At 46.2% G+C, this 14627-nt stretch overlaps 1 protein-coding gene across 1 annotated transcript in view; it reads right to left on the reverse strand.

The window, feature by feature from the left end:
* Positions 1 to 6851: 6851 nt before the first annotated feature.
* Positions 6852 to 14627, reverse strand: part of ABCE1 (ATP binding cassette subfamily E member 1) — a 670940-nt gene continuing 663164 nt past the window's right edge. The window contains exon 18 of the mRNA XM_069631213.1: positions 6852 to 7331. Within this exon, the coding sequence (XP_069487314.1) occupies positions 7284 to 7331 (48 nt within the window). The 3' untranslated portion in view covers positions 6852 to 7283. The remainder of the gene's footprint in view (positions 7332 to 14627) is intronic.

Genomic DNA, 14627 nt, shown 5'->3' on the forward strand with positions numbered 1-14627 from the left:
CCTGAAATATTAGTGCAAAAAAGAGAACTGCGCAGAGAGATCAGGTCAATTGCACATATGTAAAATCCAGAAAAAACCATCATGAGGACGAAATTCAGACAAAAATACAAAAACTGCCATATTTCCCACAAACACATAATTGAACGATGAGATGCAGAGCGTATGATGCTAGCCCTTTCAAACAGAAACAAGGCACTATTGGCGGCTCATAAATAACAAACGATCCACAACAAGCAATTCAAACAACATGGTATCAGAAGCCGATTGGATCAAACATTACGATGAGCTATACAAAAAGAAAGGGAACTCTTCATAGCCTGCCCTACCCTAACCTGGATAGGTGGAATATTACTTTTGACAAAGAGGACATTTTAGCAAAAATTAAACATGCCAGCATGTCCAGAGCGCCAGGCCCAAATGCCATCACCAACCAGATGCTGAAAGAAACACCTGATGAATGGGCTGATTTCTGTGTATGTCTATTCTTTCTAATAGGAGAAGGAGAAATTCCAACCTGCTGAAGAAGTGCAATTGTGGTACCGATATTTAAAAAAGGACTAAAAACTGACCCGAAAAACTAATGCCCAATTGCACTCCACGTACTGGGCAAAATCTTTGCTTCTCCGATTCAAACAAAAATTACCTGGATCAAGTCCTCACAACAATAGGACTGCAGACAAACATGATTTGTACAGGAAGTAGGATGCAGGCTTCATTTACTCTTGATTAACCTGCTAAAGATTAAAAGCAATCAAAACGGGGAGCCAACATCTATTTAGCCTTTGTCGATCTAGTTCATGCTTTTGACAGCACTGACGGAGAGCTAGTGTGGTCAAAATTAAAAAGATGGAATTGCCCAACAAGCCTTTTACTGGCAATCATGGCGCTACACAGAGACACTGAAATAAAAATATGCCTAGCAGCACCCTATCCAAAGCGGTAGGAACACACAAAGGCATCAAACAGGGTTGCCCCCTGGCGTCACTCCTCCTATTTATATCCGATATTGGAGAAGCATTGTAAATTACCACTTCGTTTTCACCTAAAATCAATGGACAGCAACAGGGATGGTTGTTATATGCCGACGACCTTGTGCTTTTAGACTCCACACCAATTGGCTTGCAAAGGAAACTGAACATACTCTAAACCTACGTCGACCTTAATGGTCTAAACATTAACGCCAACAAATCGGAGATTCGGATTCTTCAAAATCTGAAGAGAAAGACCTTCCATTGGCGGCTTGGGAAAGAAAAATTGAACCGAGCGGATGCCTGAAATATCTGGGGATGTGGCTCAACTCAAACATCAATGACTCCCCGTGGGTGACGATCAAGTTGAAAAACAAGCAACTAACAGCGCAAGGAATCACAATCTACAAACCTTTTTGCAAATTCTCATTAATACCATAACATCCTTCGACAAACAAAGTTGTCTAATTCACGGAGCCGAGTGCGCTCTAGGCTGCCATTGGAATATGTGGTCAAATATGGAGAGCAAATTCTGGCGAACAATTCTCAATCTTCCAAAAAGCGTACCTACAACCATCATAAGATACAAACTATGCCAGATCTCAATAAACGCCAGAGTGACCTGGAACTTGCTTTCTCGTTAAAGAAAAATTGCAATGGATGACAGCGACTGGTCTGACACCATCAACCAAAGGCATAAATACAAACTGTTTCAAAATGTTTGCAATGAAACTAAATCCATGAACACTTTGCCGAAATATCTAGAAAGGTTTTTCCGAACCGACATCACCGAAACTTGTTCATGAGATTTCGGTTTAATCCATTTCCCATGAAAGACATCCTTGAAAGTCGAACTATCATTGCATTCATAGACAACAAATGCAGACTTTGTCAAGGCCCAGCGGAGACACAAACATCTAACCTGGTTTTGTCCAGCAATAACAATGAGAAAGACATCTTGGAACCCTCATTGCAGAAAGACCACTGTTAAGTGGAGCAGAATGGTGGCAGCCATTCTGCAAAGGACTAAACACAAAACGAACCTTCGCTCCATCTACTTATCTGGACCAAATATCCTAACTTTCATCACCAACCACAGACTGCATGCAAATGAAAAATATGTAAAAAAAATCAAGTACAACTTAGTTGGACATTATGAGGTGGCTAAATACAGCTCATAAGACACATGGATTGTGAAATGTTCGCGCCAACGCGATTGACCAGAGTCTTCGCTTTAAAAGTTTGTCACAAACTAATAAAAATTTAAAAAAAGAAAGGGGCGGGTGGCTGTCCAATCAGGACATTCAGCCCCTCAGTGCGAACTCGTTTCTCTAATGCAACCAGAAGACAAAGGATAGCAGAGTTTCGGGATCCGCCCCAGTTTCCTGCCCGCGTAGACACAGTGGATCCTCGGGCTTCACAAAGAATTCCTGCCGAAGACAAAACTCAAACCAGGACCTCTCCCACCCCGAATGGTAGAAGTACCAAGAAAGGACAAGCACACAAGAAATGGTGATAAAAGAAGGAAGCAAACCATTTTGGGTCAGTGGTGACCCTTCTGTGCTTACCCACAGCTGTGGAGACAGCCTGCGAGTACAAAGTGCACGGAAGTCGGTAGAATACGTTCACTGCCACCAGCCATAAGTGTATGATTGTCACTGACATAAATGTTACAGGATCAGTGAGGCAGGAGATACAAGGTAACCCCTCAGCACTTCACATAGGGTGTTGTGTTTTGATCTCACAAAAGCAAGCGCTAAGAAGGATAAAAAGTATCCCCCCCAACCCTGAGAACACTAGTTCGTAAGGAAAGAAAAATGTATATACGTAGGAGCGCTCCCAGCAAAACCAAACAAAAGGTGCTATGTGCTGCAAAAGTGAAATACAGATGCCTTTAAAAAGTATGGCGGAAAGCAAGAATCCATAAAACAAAAACAAATATGAAAAGGGTTCCTATGGTCTGAGCAAGAAGAATGAATGAGGGGAAAAAGGCTCCCCTTATTCAGGAAATCAAGTCCAGACAAAAGTGCTGGGGGTCTCACAGGTAAAGGGGATTTGGCATAAAAGCGCCAGGGGACCACTCCAGTGGTGATAGTGCACGGTACAAATATCCTTTAACATTAACATAAAAATGAAAAATCTCCCCAACATGGACCATCAGATATTTGCCACTTGATCCTCGAGCAGGAAAGCCCTCTGCAGGTGTGTCCAAGACTGCCCCGATTAATCAGGGGGACTGGGTTGGCGAAACCTGGGACTTCTTGAAGTTCAGTGAAAAGCCCAAGGTGTGCAAGAGACTACATGTTGGGAACAGATGTGCAGACGCTTGGTCTGGGAGTCGAGAGCTCAGACTAGCCAGTTGTGCAGGTAGGGGAAGACATGGGTAACTTGCCTCCTGAGGCAAGCCACCGCCACCTCCAGCAGCTTGGTGAAAATCATGGGGGCTGAATAAAGGCTGAACAGCAGGACTCTAAACTGGTAGTGAAGTTGGCACACCAAAAAAAACTTAAATTATTTCCTGTGCTTCAGACAAATAGGCACATGGTACTATGCATCCTAAAGGTCCAGTGAAACGAACCAGTCCTGTCGATTGAGAGCTTGCAGGATCTAGGCAAGAGTCACTATCTTGAATTTATCCTCTATCAGATACAAATTCAACAGCCTTGGATCCAGGATAGGACACAAGCCTGAGTACCACCACTTTATTAGTTGAGTACTACCGCTTAAATCGTTCCAGGTGCGGCACCAGTATCCTGCTCCTTTTCAGAGAAGCTGACTAACATCCAAGAGGATAGGATCTGGGGGTAAAGTGGTGCGAGGAAAGTGGTCTGGAGAACGCTGCAAGAAATGGAGACCATATCTTTGTTGGAGGAGCTGCCAGGCCCAAGCATCGGACATGGTCCATGACAAGTCCATGCTGAATAGGAAAATCCCCACGCCTTCCCCTCCTCCACTAGGCACACCTGGTAGAAGTTAGTCTCACAGGGGTTTTGACCATGGACAGCCGAGGGTTGTGCGGCGAATGCTGTTGCGCAACCTCTTCCTCAACCCATCAAGAGGAGTCTGCCATGAAATCTTCCTTGGGTGGACTGACCCATCCCATGTGGAGCATAGGGAGCAGAGGTGAAAACCACAATGTTGCGGTCGACTGTTTCACAGCCAAGCTTTCACTTTTGATGTCTGTAACCTTTGTAAGGCGGCATCTGCCTTTAACCCAAAGCGATTTATCTCGTCAAAGGGGATGTGCAGGAGCTTAGCCTGTACATCCTGGGCAATTCGTGACGTCCACATCCAAGAGATGCAATGAATGACAATACTAGTGGGCATGGCACAAACCACGCACTCTGCTCTTTCAAGCCCAGACTGCAAAATCTGGCGTGAGGCCTCGAAATGTCCGTGGGCACCAGAGGCATTCACCGCTGGGAGTACAAGGCTGCCTGAGGAAAATATCTTCTTGCCCCAAGCTTCCAACTTTTTTGCTTTCCCAGTTAGGTGGAGGAGTAGAAAAAGTGGAACTTTTCAGTTATACATGGTGGTTTCTACCAACCTCTCAGGAAAGGCATGGGTGGACAAAAAGGTGTAATGAGTGTGCAAAAATGAGCTCAAACATGGCTCCGGTGCACGGCTATTTTGGACGTTCACTTCCAAACCGCAATGAAAGTCTACGTTTATGTGAGCTCAGTTAGAAGACAGACATGAATTCTGCAAACAGTTGCAATATTATATTATGAAACATTACACTATGAAGGATAGTTGTACTGTTCGCTCAAGGACGAGCCGAGAAGGGAGTCTGATGTGCAGTTGCATTGATAAGGGGTGCTGGGAACGAGCGCGCAGGAGACAAGCTGGGGTTTTCCACTACTGTCCGGATTTTTCCGCTCTTTGCCTCCCATTCCCGTTGTCTGTCCTTCGGCCGGGGGCAGTTTGCAACCTATGAGGCGCGGGATTTGTCCCCATAAGAAGGGAGGTATCCTGATGAGGACAGAATTGGAACCCTGGATGATGAAGTCTTGCTGAGAGGGAGGATGCTCCGCTCCAGACACCGTTTGTGTGATCTCTCTGCCTACCTGCCTGGGACTATTGTCGTCATGGCCGAGATTAAGTTTTCTCCTAAAACTGCACGAACAGTGATGTAGACCCTTTGTAACCATCCTCGTTTATGTATAACCAATTGCATTTATTCCAATAGTTATTGGTATGTTTATAATTTGTAAGAATAAAGGAACTGTAAAGAGCCAATTATATTCCATCTGTTGGTCTAGGTGTGCATTATTGCCTTCCTAAGTCCAAGAACTTTTGGTCAGTGTAATAGGGCGAGTATTTCTGAGGTCATTACACGTGTCCGAAAAGCAAAACAGAAGGCTGGATCTGAAGGGTCTGGGCAGTGTTCTTCACTAGTTTCTGATCCACTGAGGGCGTAGAGGCTGGACTCTCCCACAACTCTAGCACTGGGGCCATTACAGCCGCATTAAAAGGCAGCAATGTCTCCCTCTTGGGTCTCTTGTTTAGGTTGACATTCAGTTCGTATAGAACTTTAGGCCTGGACGAGGCAGAGAGCCCGAGAGTCTCAGTAACCTTGGCCATAAGAATCTGGAAGGCTGCTTGAGGGTTTCCTAGGGTAGGAGCTAGTCAAATGTCCAGTTCACGGGAATGTTTTACGGCTGCTGGCCTCCTGGATGTCTAGGACAAAATCTTGAACATTTGACCCTTCCTCATAAAATCCCTACTGGAAGTCTCCCTCTTAACTGGGATATGTAGGTTCCATCCCAAAAGGGAACCCCATCAAAAATGTGACCTATCTTAGACGAAGTGTCTAAGAGGAAGTGTAGTGTATTCCAATGGTGCTCTGGCACCAGTCGGCACCGACTATGTGGAGAGCGGAATCCATGCCAAGGACTAGACGACGGATGGTGGGGTCCCTTGGCACCATGAATTGTTGATGCCCCAGGGATCAGGCCCCAGCATGGGCGTATAGGGGTTGAGTATTTCCCTTTGAGATATCAGCCGATTACGGGCAACGCAGCAGGTTTCATCTGAGCCAATCGCGCCATTGGGACCAAAGTCGTCAGGGCCTTGGTGAAGATGTTGAGCATGTTCAATTGAAAGATTTCCCATTCCTCCTAGGTGGGAAATGGTATCAGCTGCGCTGCTTTCAGGGAAGTCCTTGGAACAGTGACTCAATCTTGGGAGGATGCAGCAAAACATTGGTGAGAAGATCCACTTGGGGAGTGGGATCTCTTGCGGTGCTTCTTTATTTCTCCTTGCAAATGGAGGGGGTGGGGACACCCGCAACCTGTCCTCAGACTGGCTCTCCAAGCCGCTTCACCTAACGAGACCATGTGACTTCACCTTTATCCTTGTGGAAAAGAGTGAACAGTTATGAAGTACTTTTCCAGAGGACCTGGGGATGCATGCATTGGCACAAACTAGATTCCTGTGTATTGTGCTTTTCCCCCCAAACATTAAAAGCCAATCCTGTGGGGATTTGTGGAGGGTTTAAAACCAGAGGCCTTCGCTTTTTCTTCAAGAATGCAAAACCCAGTTAAGAGCATGTTCCGGAAGGCAAGAGTGTGTTGAAAAAAAGCAACCAAGGTCCCTGGTTGAGGTGCCACGATATATATATAATGGCCCTGAAGTAATGTCCACGTCATGTATAGACGGACAGAGCCAAGCTGGCCCCGATGACAAACGTTTCCCAAAGAGCAGCTGCACTGCAAATACAATATGGTAGATGATAAATCTGTGGGAGGATGGAATCGATTAGAAACATTACATTCTGCACTCATTACAGAGGTTTGCTTACAAATTGTTTTACATTTTCATTAAGAATGAAAAAAACTTCACACAGTACATGTAAAAGAAATATATATATTGCAGATCAAATCTGTTTTAGATGGATGTTTATTCATCAAATGCCTCACAGATCTGGACTTTCTTTAAAATATGATACAGTTCTTAAATTAACATTGTTTGGAGAGCGTTTTCTGTGCAAGATGGTTTACAAAGTGGCTAACATTAGAAAACGTGGCCAACGTTATGGTCCGTCAGCCCCAAATCACTTATCCACCCCCCCCCCATTTACTTCGTTTTTCTTTTTGAAATGTTGTATGGAAGATTAATTCAGACTGAAGATTCAGAAAGGAGCAGCTTCTTGGGCTTGCATCAAAATGTACAATTGCATTGCTCAATTGTGTAGCATGGAAATCCCGCTGGAGTTCTAACAGAGGGGCGAGTGATGGTCACCTGGTAATATCCAATACATCAAATATTTGCTGAAGCTATTTTTACAACTGTTGTAGTGTTGCACAGATGTAGTTAATCATCCAGGAAAAAGTAATTTCCGCTCTTCTTTTGATCCACATCCTACAATAAAAAATAAAAAAACAACTTTAGGAGTACACCATTTTACAGCATTACTATATGAATAGCATGCAACTACTTTAGATTTCCTACGCGATTAAAACAAAGTTAGATGGCAGCATAACATGTCACTTTATTTATTGTGCATTAGTAAGGCGCTTATACATCAAATAAATTGTGTTTTAAAGCGCCCTCAGGACAAAATGAAGGGAACATGGGAATGAAAGGCAATTATAATAACAATGAAGAAAGAAAGCGGCCGTCCTATCCTACCAGGCCTTGTGAGCATTCATAACGTGCAAGTGCAAAGTGGGGTGTGGGGGGGTTAAGTGTTAGGAGTGCCACTAAGGGAAGTGCTAGGGAATAAGTTGCAAGCAACTGTTAAGTGCCAGGCAGAGATCACTTGGTAAGAGTGGTCAACTGACAAAAGCAATACGTGCAGGCCTGTGAGACAGCACAGGCCAGTGGGAACCAAGCGACAAGTGCAGTGAGAGGGCTTAAAGTGAAGGCTATTGGGGAAGGGGCGGGGGGGGATTTAGGGACCAGGAGGACACATAAGGGCCCTGGTCACCAATATATAACGACTGTGGGGTTAGCAAGCGGGGGAAAGAGGGAAGGAGGAGGTGAAAAGGGAAGTCTTGAGGAGCTTCCAGAATTTGAGGAGGTCCATATCAAGAAGGAGAGGAAGGCTGTTCCAGAGGAGGGAGCCAACCGAAGAAAGATATCGGCCACCAGCTTGCTCTTTAAAGAAGCACTTGACACGCAGAGAGTTGGTGCCAGGAGAGCGTAAAGATCAGGAGGTAGAGTTATTGGCGAGAGCCAGTTGTAGATAGCATGGTACCTGGCCCCAGCCAGCCTTGCTGATGATGCAGGGGAATTATAGAATATATTATAAATACATTGATTAATGAACTTCAGTACACAAGTAAATCTTCATTATATCCACTTTTAAAGGGGGCAAACCCTGGGTCCAAGATATGGAAAGGATGTATTTGAAGTGATATTGGGTTTGGGTGCAAGTCATTTAGTCGCTATGGGATTCGCTTATTCTTCCTCTTGCTAGCACCCAAGCATTAAGACCTTTGCCCAGCATGAACCGAGAATGGCAGCTGGGATTCCCAAAATTATACTAGCCAATTTGTTTTTTGTTTTTTTAACATGGCTTCTGAGAATTATTTTAGAGAACCTCATGAAGATTAGCATAAGCAGCCTATCGGTACACAGAAAGACAAAAGCCTCAGACATTGTGCCAACTACATGAAAAAGGGCAAAGTTAAGTGAATGGCAGACCACTCCGGCCTACTAGCTACGATCAGGCAAACATGGCCTGCTTACAAGAATCTTTCCTGGTCAGGGGCTGCCAGATAAAACAAAAAGCCTGCCAAATTAACAAAAGGACTTTGCAATTCAAAACATTATGGATGCAGATTTCTACCTAAGAGTCAAGATGTATAGAGAAAGTCCAAGACTACTCTAAAGGAAAGAATGAGCCATGGGGGTCCACTATACATTTTTTGGGAATACCATATGGGGCTCCCCATTCAACATTTGAAAAACATTCTAAAAGAACAAGGCGGCACCTGAACGGGGTCCGACATCCTGCCGGAGGACTGAGACCACTGGAGCTTGAGTGCCCATTGCAAAGATCTCATCCGCAACCTGGCCTCTGGCACCAGAAGAATGCAGGATGCCATGAGGCCGAGCAATCTCAAGGACTTGAACGCAGGGAGAATCTGGGCATGTTGAAACTTGTGCACCATCTGCTGAATGTGATGAGCCCTCACCTGGGGAGGAAAACACAGCCCCAGGGACGTGTCGAGCACTGCTCGATGTACTGGAGCCTCTGAGTTGGCGTCAAGTGGGACTTCTTTAAGTTGAGGGAGAAGCCCAGCTTGTGAAGGGAGTGGCAGGTGACGGACAGATCCAGGACTTGCTCAGGAGAGCGCACCCTGATCAGCCAATCATCTAGGTAGGGGTAGACGTGAATCCCTCCTTTCCTGAGATACGCTGCCACCACCACCATGAGCTTGGTGAAGACCCTCGGGCCGGAGGTCAATCCGAACGGCAGGACCTGAAACTGAAAGTGCGAGTCGCCAACCGCGAACCTCAGGTACTTGTGCTTGGGATGGATCGGCACATGAAAATAAGCGTCCTTGAGGTCTAGAGACACCAACCAGTCCTGAAGTTGAAGGGCCTGGAGGACTTGAGAAAGAGTAACCATCTTGAACTTGTCCTTCCGAAGGAGCTTGTTCAAACCACGCAAGTCCATGATGGGTCTCAATCCCCCGTCTTTCTTCGAAATCAAAAAATAAGGTGAATACCATCCCTTGTTCCTCTCCGCTACAGGCACCAGTTCTATGGCGTCTTTCTCCAGCAGGGATAGAATTTCCTGCGCAAGGAGTGGATCAGGACTCTTCAAAGAGAGATTTCCTGGTGGATTGTCGTGAGGCCTCTGCCAGAAATAAAGACAGTAGCCGTGGGTTATGATCTCCAGAACCCACACATCTGAAGTAATGGCACGCCACTCTACAAGATGCTGCGCCAGCCTTCCCCCAACCGGCGAAGCATGGGCCTCATGACTGAGCTGAAGCGGCTGCGGCAGTGCCCGAGGGCAAAGAGGCAACTGCTCACGCGGCCTTGGCACCTCGAGTACCTTGTTTTCCACCTCTGGCACTCCTACGGTTGCCCCTTTGACTTGCAGCTCCTCTCGCTCTACTAAAGGTTGAGTAACAACGAAAGGAACCTCCCTTCCATTGCTGTCCCCTAGGACGAAAGGTGGAGGTTGGCAGACTGCAGCGCCCAATGATTTTGCTGCAGTTTGAGGTCTGCAACCTCTCAAGACTCTCGCCAGCCTTGCTGCCAAAAAGATGTTCACCATCAAACGGCATGTTGAGGAGCCGGCTTTGCACATCCGGAGCAAAACCTGACTCCCGCAAACGCAAACCTGCGCATTACGGTGCTCGCCGCAATGAACCATGTCCAGACCCGACTGAACAGATTCACACATGGCGTCCTTGCCATCCTGCACGATAGCAAGGAATCCATCCCGTTCCTCCCCTTCGGGGATATGATCAGCCGCTAAGGAAATGCAGTTCCACAGAGTGCGTGAAACGAGACAAGGCACAAACGGAGTTGGCAGCCTGAAGCGCCATACCCCCAGAAGAAAATACCTTCTTCGCCCACCCATCAAAACGTTTGTCGTCCCTATCAGGAGGGATGGTAGGATACGACGCCTGCTTTGTGGGTGCCATAGCCGCCTGCACCACCAAACTCTCCGGAGTAGGGTTTTGTTGTCAAGTAGCAGGGGTCGCCACTGGTGGGTGACCAGAAACAATGTCATCAGGAACCAATGCCGGAACCTCACCTTCCTCAGACCCCTCATCCACCTCAGAAATATAATCTAGAGGCTAGAAAGAGGGTACAGAAAAAGGCACAAAGACATGTGTAGCCTTAGCCATCGCCTTTCTGGGGGGTGCCACCGTGCCACGGGGTACCTCCGACAAAGCTGCCTCGAAAGGCGTCGACTGAATAGGCGTTGACAGCTTTGACGGCGGAGCCCCGAGCGTGTCTCTCAACAGCCTGGGCGCCTTCCTCGGAGGCGGGACCTCGAGAGAGTCCGTCGACGACCTCGGTGTCGCAGAGTCTCGCGGTCTCGATGGCGTCGAGGACCGGGACCTGGAATGGGCATGCCTAGAGCGACCATCCTTGTCCGACCGGGACCTCGAAGGCGCCCAGTGGTCGCGACGACTGCTCGAGCCCAAAGGCAGATGAGCAGTGTCTCTAGCGCGGCCTCGGCTGGCGTCCTCAGACGGCGCGGCCAGACCGGAGCCATGCGATTGAAAAAATCGCCAACATCTCGTTTCGGAACGAATCCCATTTCTCAGGAGTGGAATGCTTGTTGGGACAAGCTACCCGCCGACAGGCGGTGTCCTCGGAAGAGGACGGGGAAGGTGACCGGTGACGGCGCTTCCGGGAGTGCCTCGAAGAGGCAGAGGAATGGCGGGACCGACTCCCAGACCGAGAACCCCCAGACTCACGACGACAATGCAGAGAGTCGCCCCTCGAATCATCTGTCGAAAGACCAGTGGAACGCGACTTCCGGGGCTTGGCCACCTTTCCGACCGACAGCTGCTTCTTACGCTCCCACAAGGCCTTCAAAGTGAGCAATTGGCAGTCAACACAGTCATCCGTATCATGGTCCTCCCCGAGGCACCAGAGGCAAGCGTTGTGCGTATCCATCATGGACATCTTGGACCCGCATACCCGACACTTCATAAACCCGGTCTGCGGGGTGGAAGAAGCCGAAGACGACATATTCGATAGCAATGAAGCAACAGGTTCGAAGAACCGAAAGAACAGGATTCAATAGAATCGAGGCGCGCCAAGATTTCCGAAGCGAACACGTTCACGGAAAAAACGGTACTGAGGCTACAGGTGTCGTGCGTCCTACTTATAACATCCGGTGATGTCGGCTCGACGGAGGCCCTCGAGGACGGCGTATCAACGTCATTGACGCAGGACGCAGGCGCCGAAAGATTTTCCGAAGCAGCACATCTGTGGGGATTACTGTCATAGATATGGAATATGTCGGAGGACCCAATCCCCTCGAATACTTTGTATGGGTTCAAGGAAATGCAATGATAGGAAAGAATGCAACACAGAAATAACTTGATATGACTTCTATCAAAAGACAATATGATCACTCTTACCCCCGTTACTACTCACTCCCCCCAACATGCAAAATGAAGATATGGAATGAAGGCACACAGGTATCAGGAATACAATCAACATTGCAGTTCAATTCCAATTCCCCCAGCAAGCTTAGAGAGAACAGGAATGCTTTAAAAACAGGTCAAAATGCTTTGAATGTGATTTGCAATGAATGGGAAAATGCTAAAAATAATTTTAATTCGCAAAATGAGATTCAGAACGAGTGAGAGTGGCTTGGGATAGGTTCAGGTCAACACTAGCAATGATTATAGAATGGTTAGCAGAAGTTGAAAGCAAGAAATAGCTATTTTACATGAAGTGAAATTGAGCCAAATTGCAAATTCACAGCAACTTTTCCGTGTGCGTGAAACACGCTTACAGCAAAACTATATGGAATCGGAAAGCTGAGGATGTTAGCTTCAAAATGACATTTAAATTTCGTTTCTATGATGTACGGTTCAGAATGTAGAGGTTTTTGTGAAGGTAGATTTTTCAGAAACAGAGTCAAGATTTCAAAAATGAAAGATGCGCTTTAAAGATTTAGGAACCAATATGGACTTATACTAAGGAGCTATGAAAGTACAAGATACCCAACGGGACAACCATCAGAAGAGGGCGCCTTCCACTCTGATTGTTGTGCGCCAGGACACTTGACTTTCTTCAGAAAACATGAGCGCACAGATGATTATCGCTACAATTATCACAGACTATGTAGAGGAGAGAAGAATTTAGAATAGACAAAAGAGATTCAATAATGCAGTTATGGATAGGTTGGAATGGTTGGATTGGGTTACTTAAGACTAAGAGGTGACTATGGACAGTTCTAGACTAAATACTCACTCCTATGGCTTTGGAATGGAATGGGCCCGTCAAAAGATCTGGTCAAGGGTTTGGCTGGGATCAGGCACTAGGTTCTGCTCTCAGCAAGGCCCTCTGGTCTGCACGGCCTCTTGGACTGGGTCCGACGGGTTCTGGTTACAGCTCTGCTGGACTGGATCTTGGGTTCTAGCATGGGTTCTGGGCCAGAAGCAAAACAGCTCAGCCAGGCTGTTGGATTTTGCGGGGCCCCTTGGAAGTTTAGGGGTTAAAATCAGGTTGCTTAAGATTCTGAAGGCCAGCTGAGAAGAGTTCAGCTTTTCGGATTGAGCCCTTCTGCTTCAAAGTTCTAGAGTCTGGTTTCTGGATCTATGTATAGAGCCTGGATCTTCCTGCAGGGTGCTTTGCTAAGAAATCAGTTGATGAGTGGAAAGTGTGACTTGTCTGTCCTCAGCAGTCCCTATTTATCCATTTCCAAAGTGGGTGGGGAGGCTAATTATCTATGCCCAACCCTCTAAGGATCGGATAGGTCAGAGAATTCCCTGTCCCCTGATTTGAGAAAGTAACAGTGTGTCATGTGTCAGAGTGATGCTGCCATTTACAACTTAGTTAATAAATGACAACTTTTCGCACTTTTGGTGGGTTTCTCAAAGTTGGTTCTGTACCAGTTTTTATACATGCATACACATCCCATCTGGGCATATTCCTGTAATTTTTCATGTTCCTAACAAACACAATGGCTACAATATGAATAATTTCCGGGGTTCAGTCTCAGAACATTGCACAGATTCCAAATTAGTCTTAAACTGTGAGCAAATTTTTCGTTTTAACAACCTATATGTTTCATATTTTTGGCAGTTCAGTACACTTTACTATAAGCATTTTTCTAAAACATACATTTACTTCTATCTTCAATCCACATTTACAGTCTGGCCCGCCTCCAAAGCTGGGCTGAGTCAGAGGGTCACATGGCTTGCCTTCCTGCCAGAGCTGCTGTCGTCAGTCACACCCGAATTAGCATTTTCTATTCAGCTCAAGGAACCCATTGTTTTTTTGCTCAGGGCAGCAGAGGAAATCTCCTCCCCTTCCGATTAACATGCCAATGCGAAATCCTCTCCTTTTGGTGGGAATGAACAAGGTGTGAGATTCTCAGGGAAAGAAAGCCTTTTGGAAGTTTTTGCTAAATCAGGTTACCTTATGGTCAATTGTAACATAGTTCCTTGTGAAAACATTACATTTATAAATTTCAAATCAGCAAAACATATCTGTTAATTCGAGTCTTTTTCAACATGAAATTCATGTGTGGCCCTCTATGGCATTTTGATGGAAATCCCTTCTTTGGCATAGTTTGAGTTCAACGTACAACTTTACACCTGACAGGTTTTAAATCGCTGGCTTCTGACAGAGGTGATTAACGGTACTACACCCATTTTTTGACAGATTTCTTCCAGCAAGCAATCTTCAATAGTGTACTTTGTTCAGATAATATATACTTCTGTGGACACTGTATTTATGTGGATTCTCGAAGTAGAATGATGTTCACCACCCAACAAGGAGATTGGATCTTTTTCGAGTGGTTTGTGAGCCATGATTTTTGCAATTTTGACAGCCAGGGAAAAACAGATTTTTAAAACAGCTCTGTGTTTCTTTTGCAATGATTTTGCTCTGTGGGCAGCCAAATGGTGGGTTTTGGCAGTGGTCTCCTGTGTTCCCACTGTCATAGGCAAAAGTGGATGGCGGCCTACTTTTCAGATTTTTACTGCGCACTTTCTG

This window comes from Ambystoma mexicanum, chromosome 6q (genome assembly GCF_040938575.1).
Source record: "Ambystoma mexicanum isolate Mex_15411 chromosome 6q, UKY_AmexF1_1, whole genome shotgun sequence".
NCBI classification, from domain to species: domain Eukaryota; kingdom Metazoa; phylum Chordata; class Amphibia; order Caudata; family Ambystomatidae; genus Ambystoma; species Ambystoma mexicanum.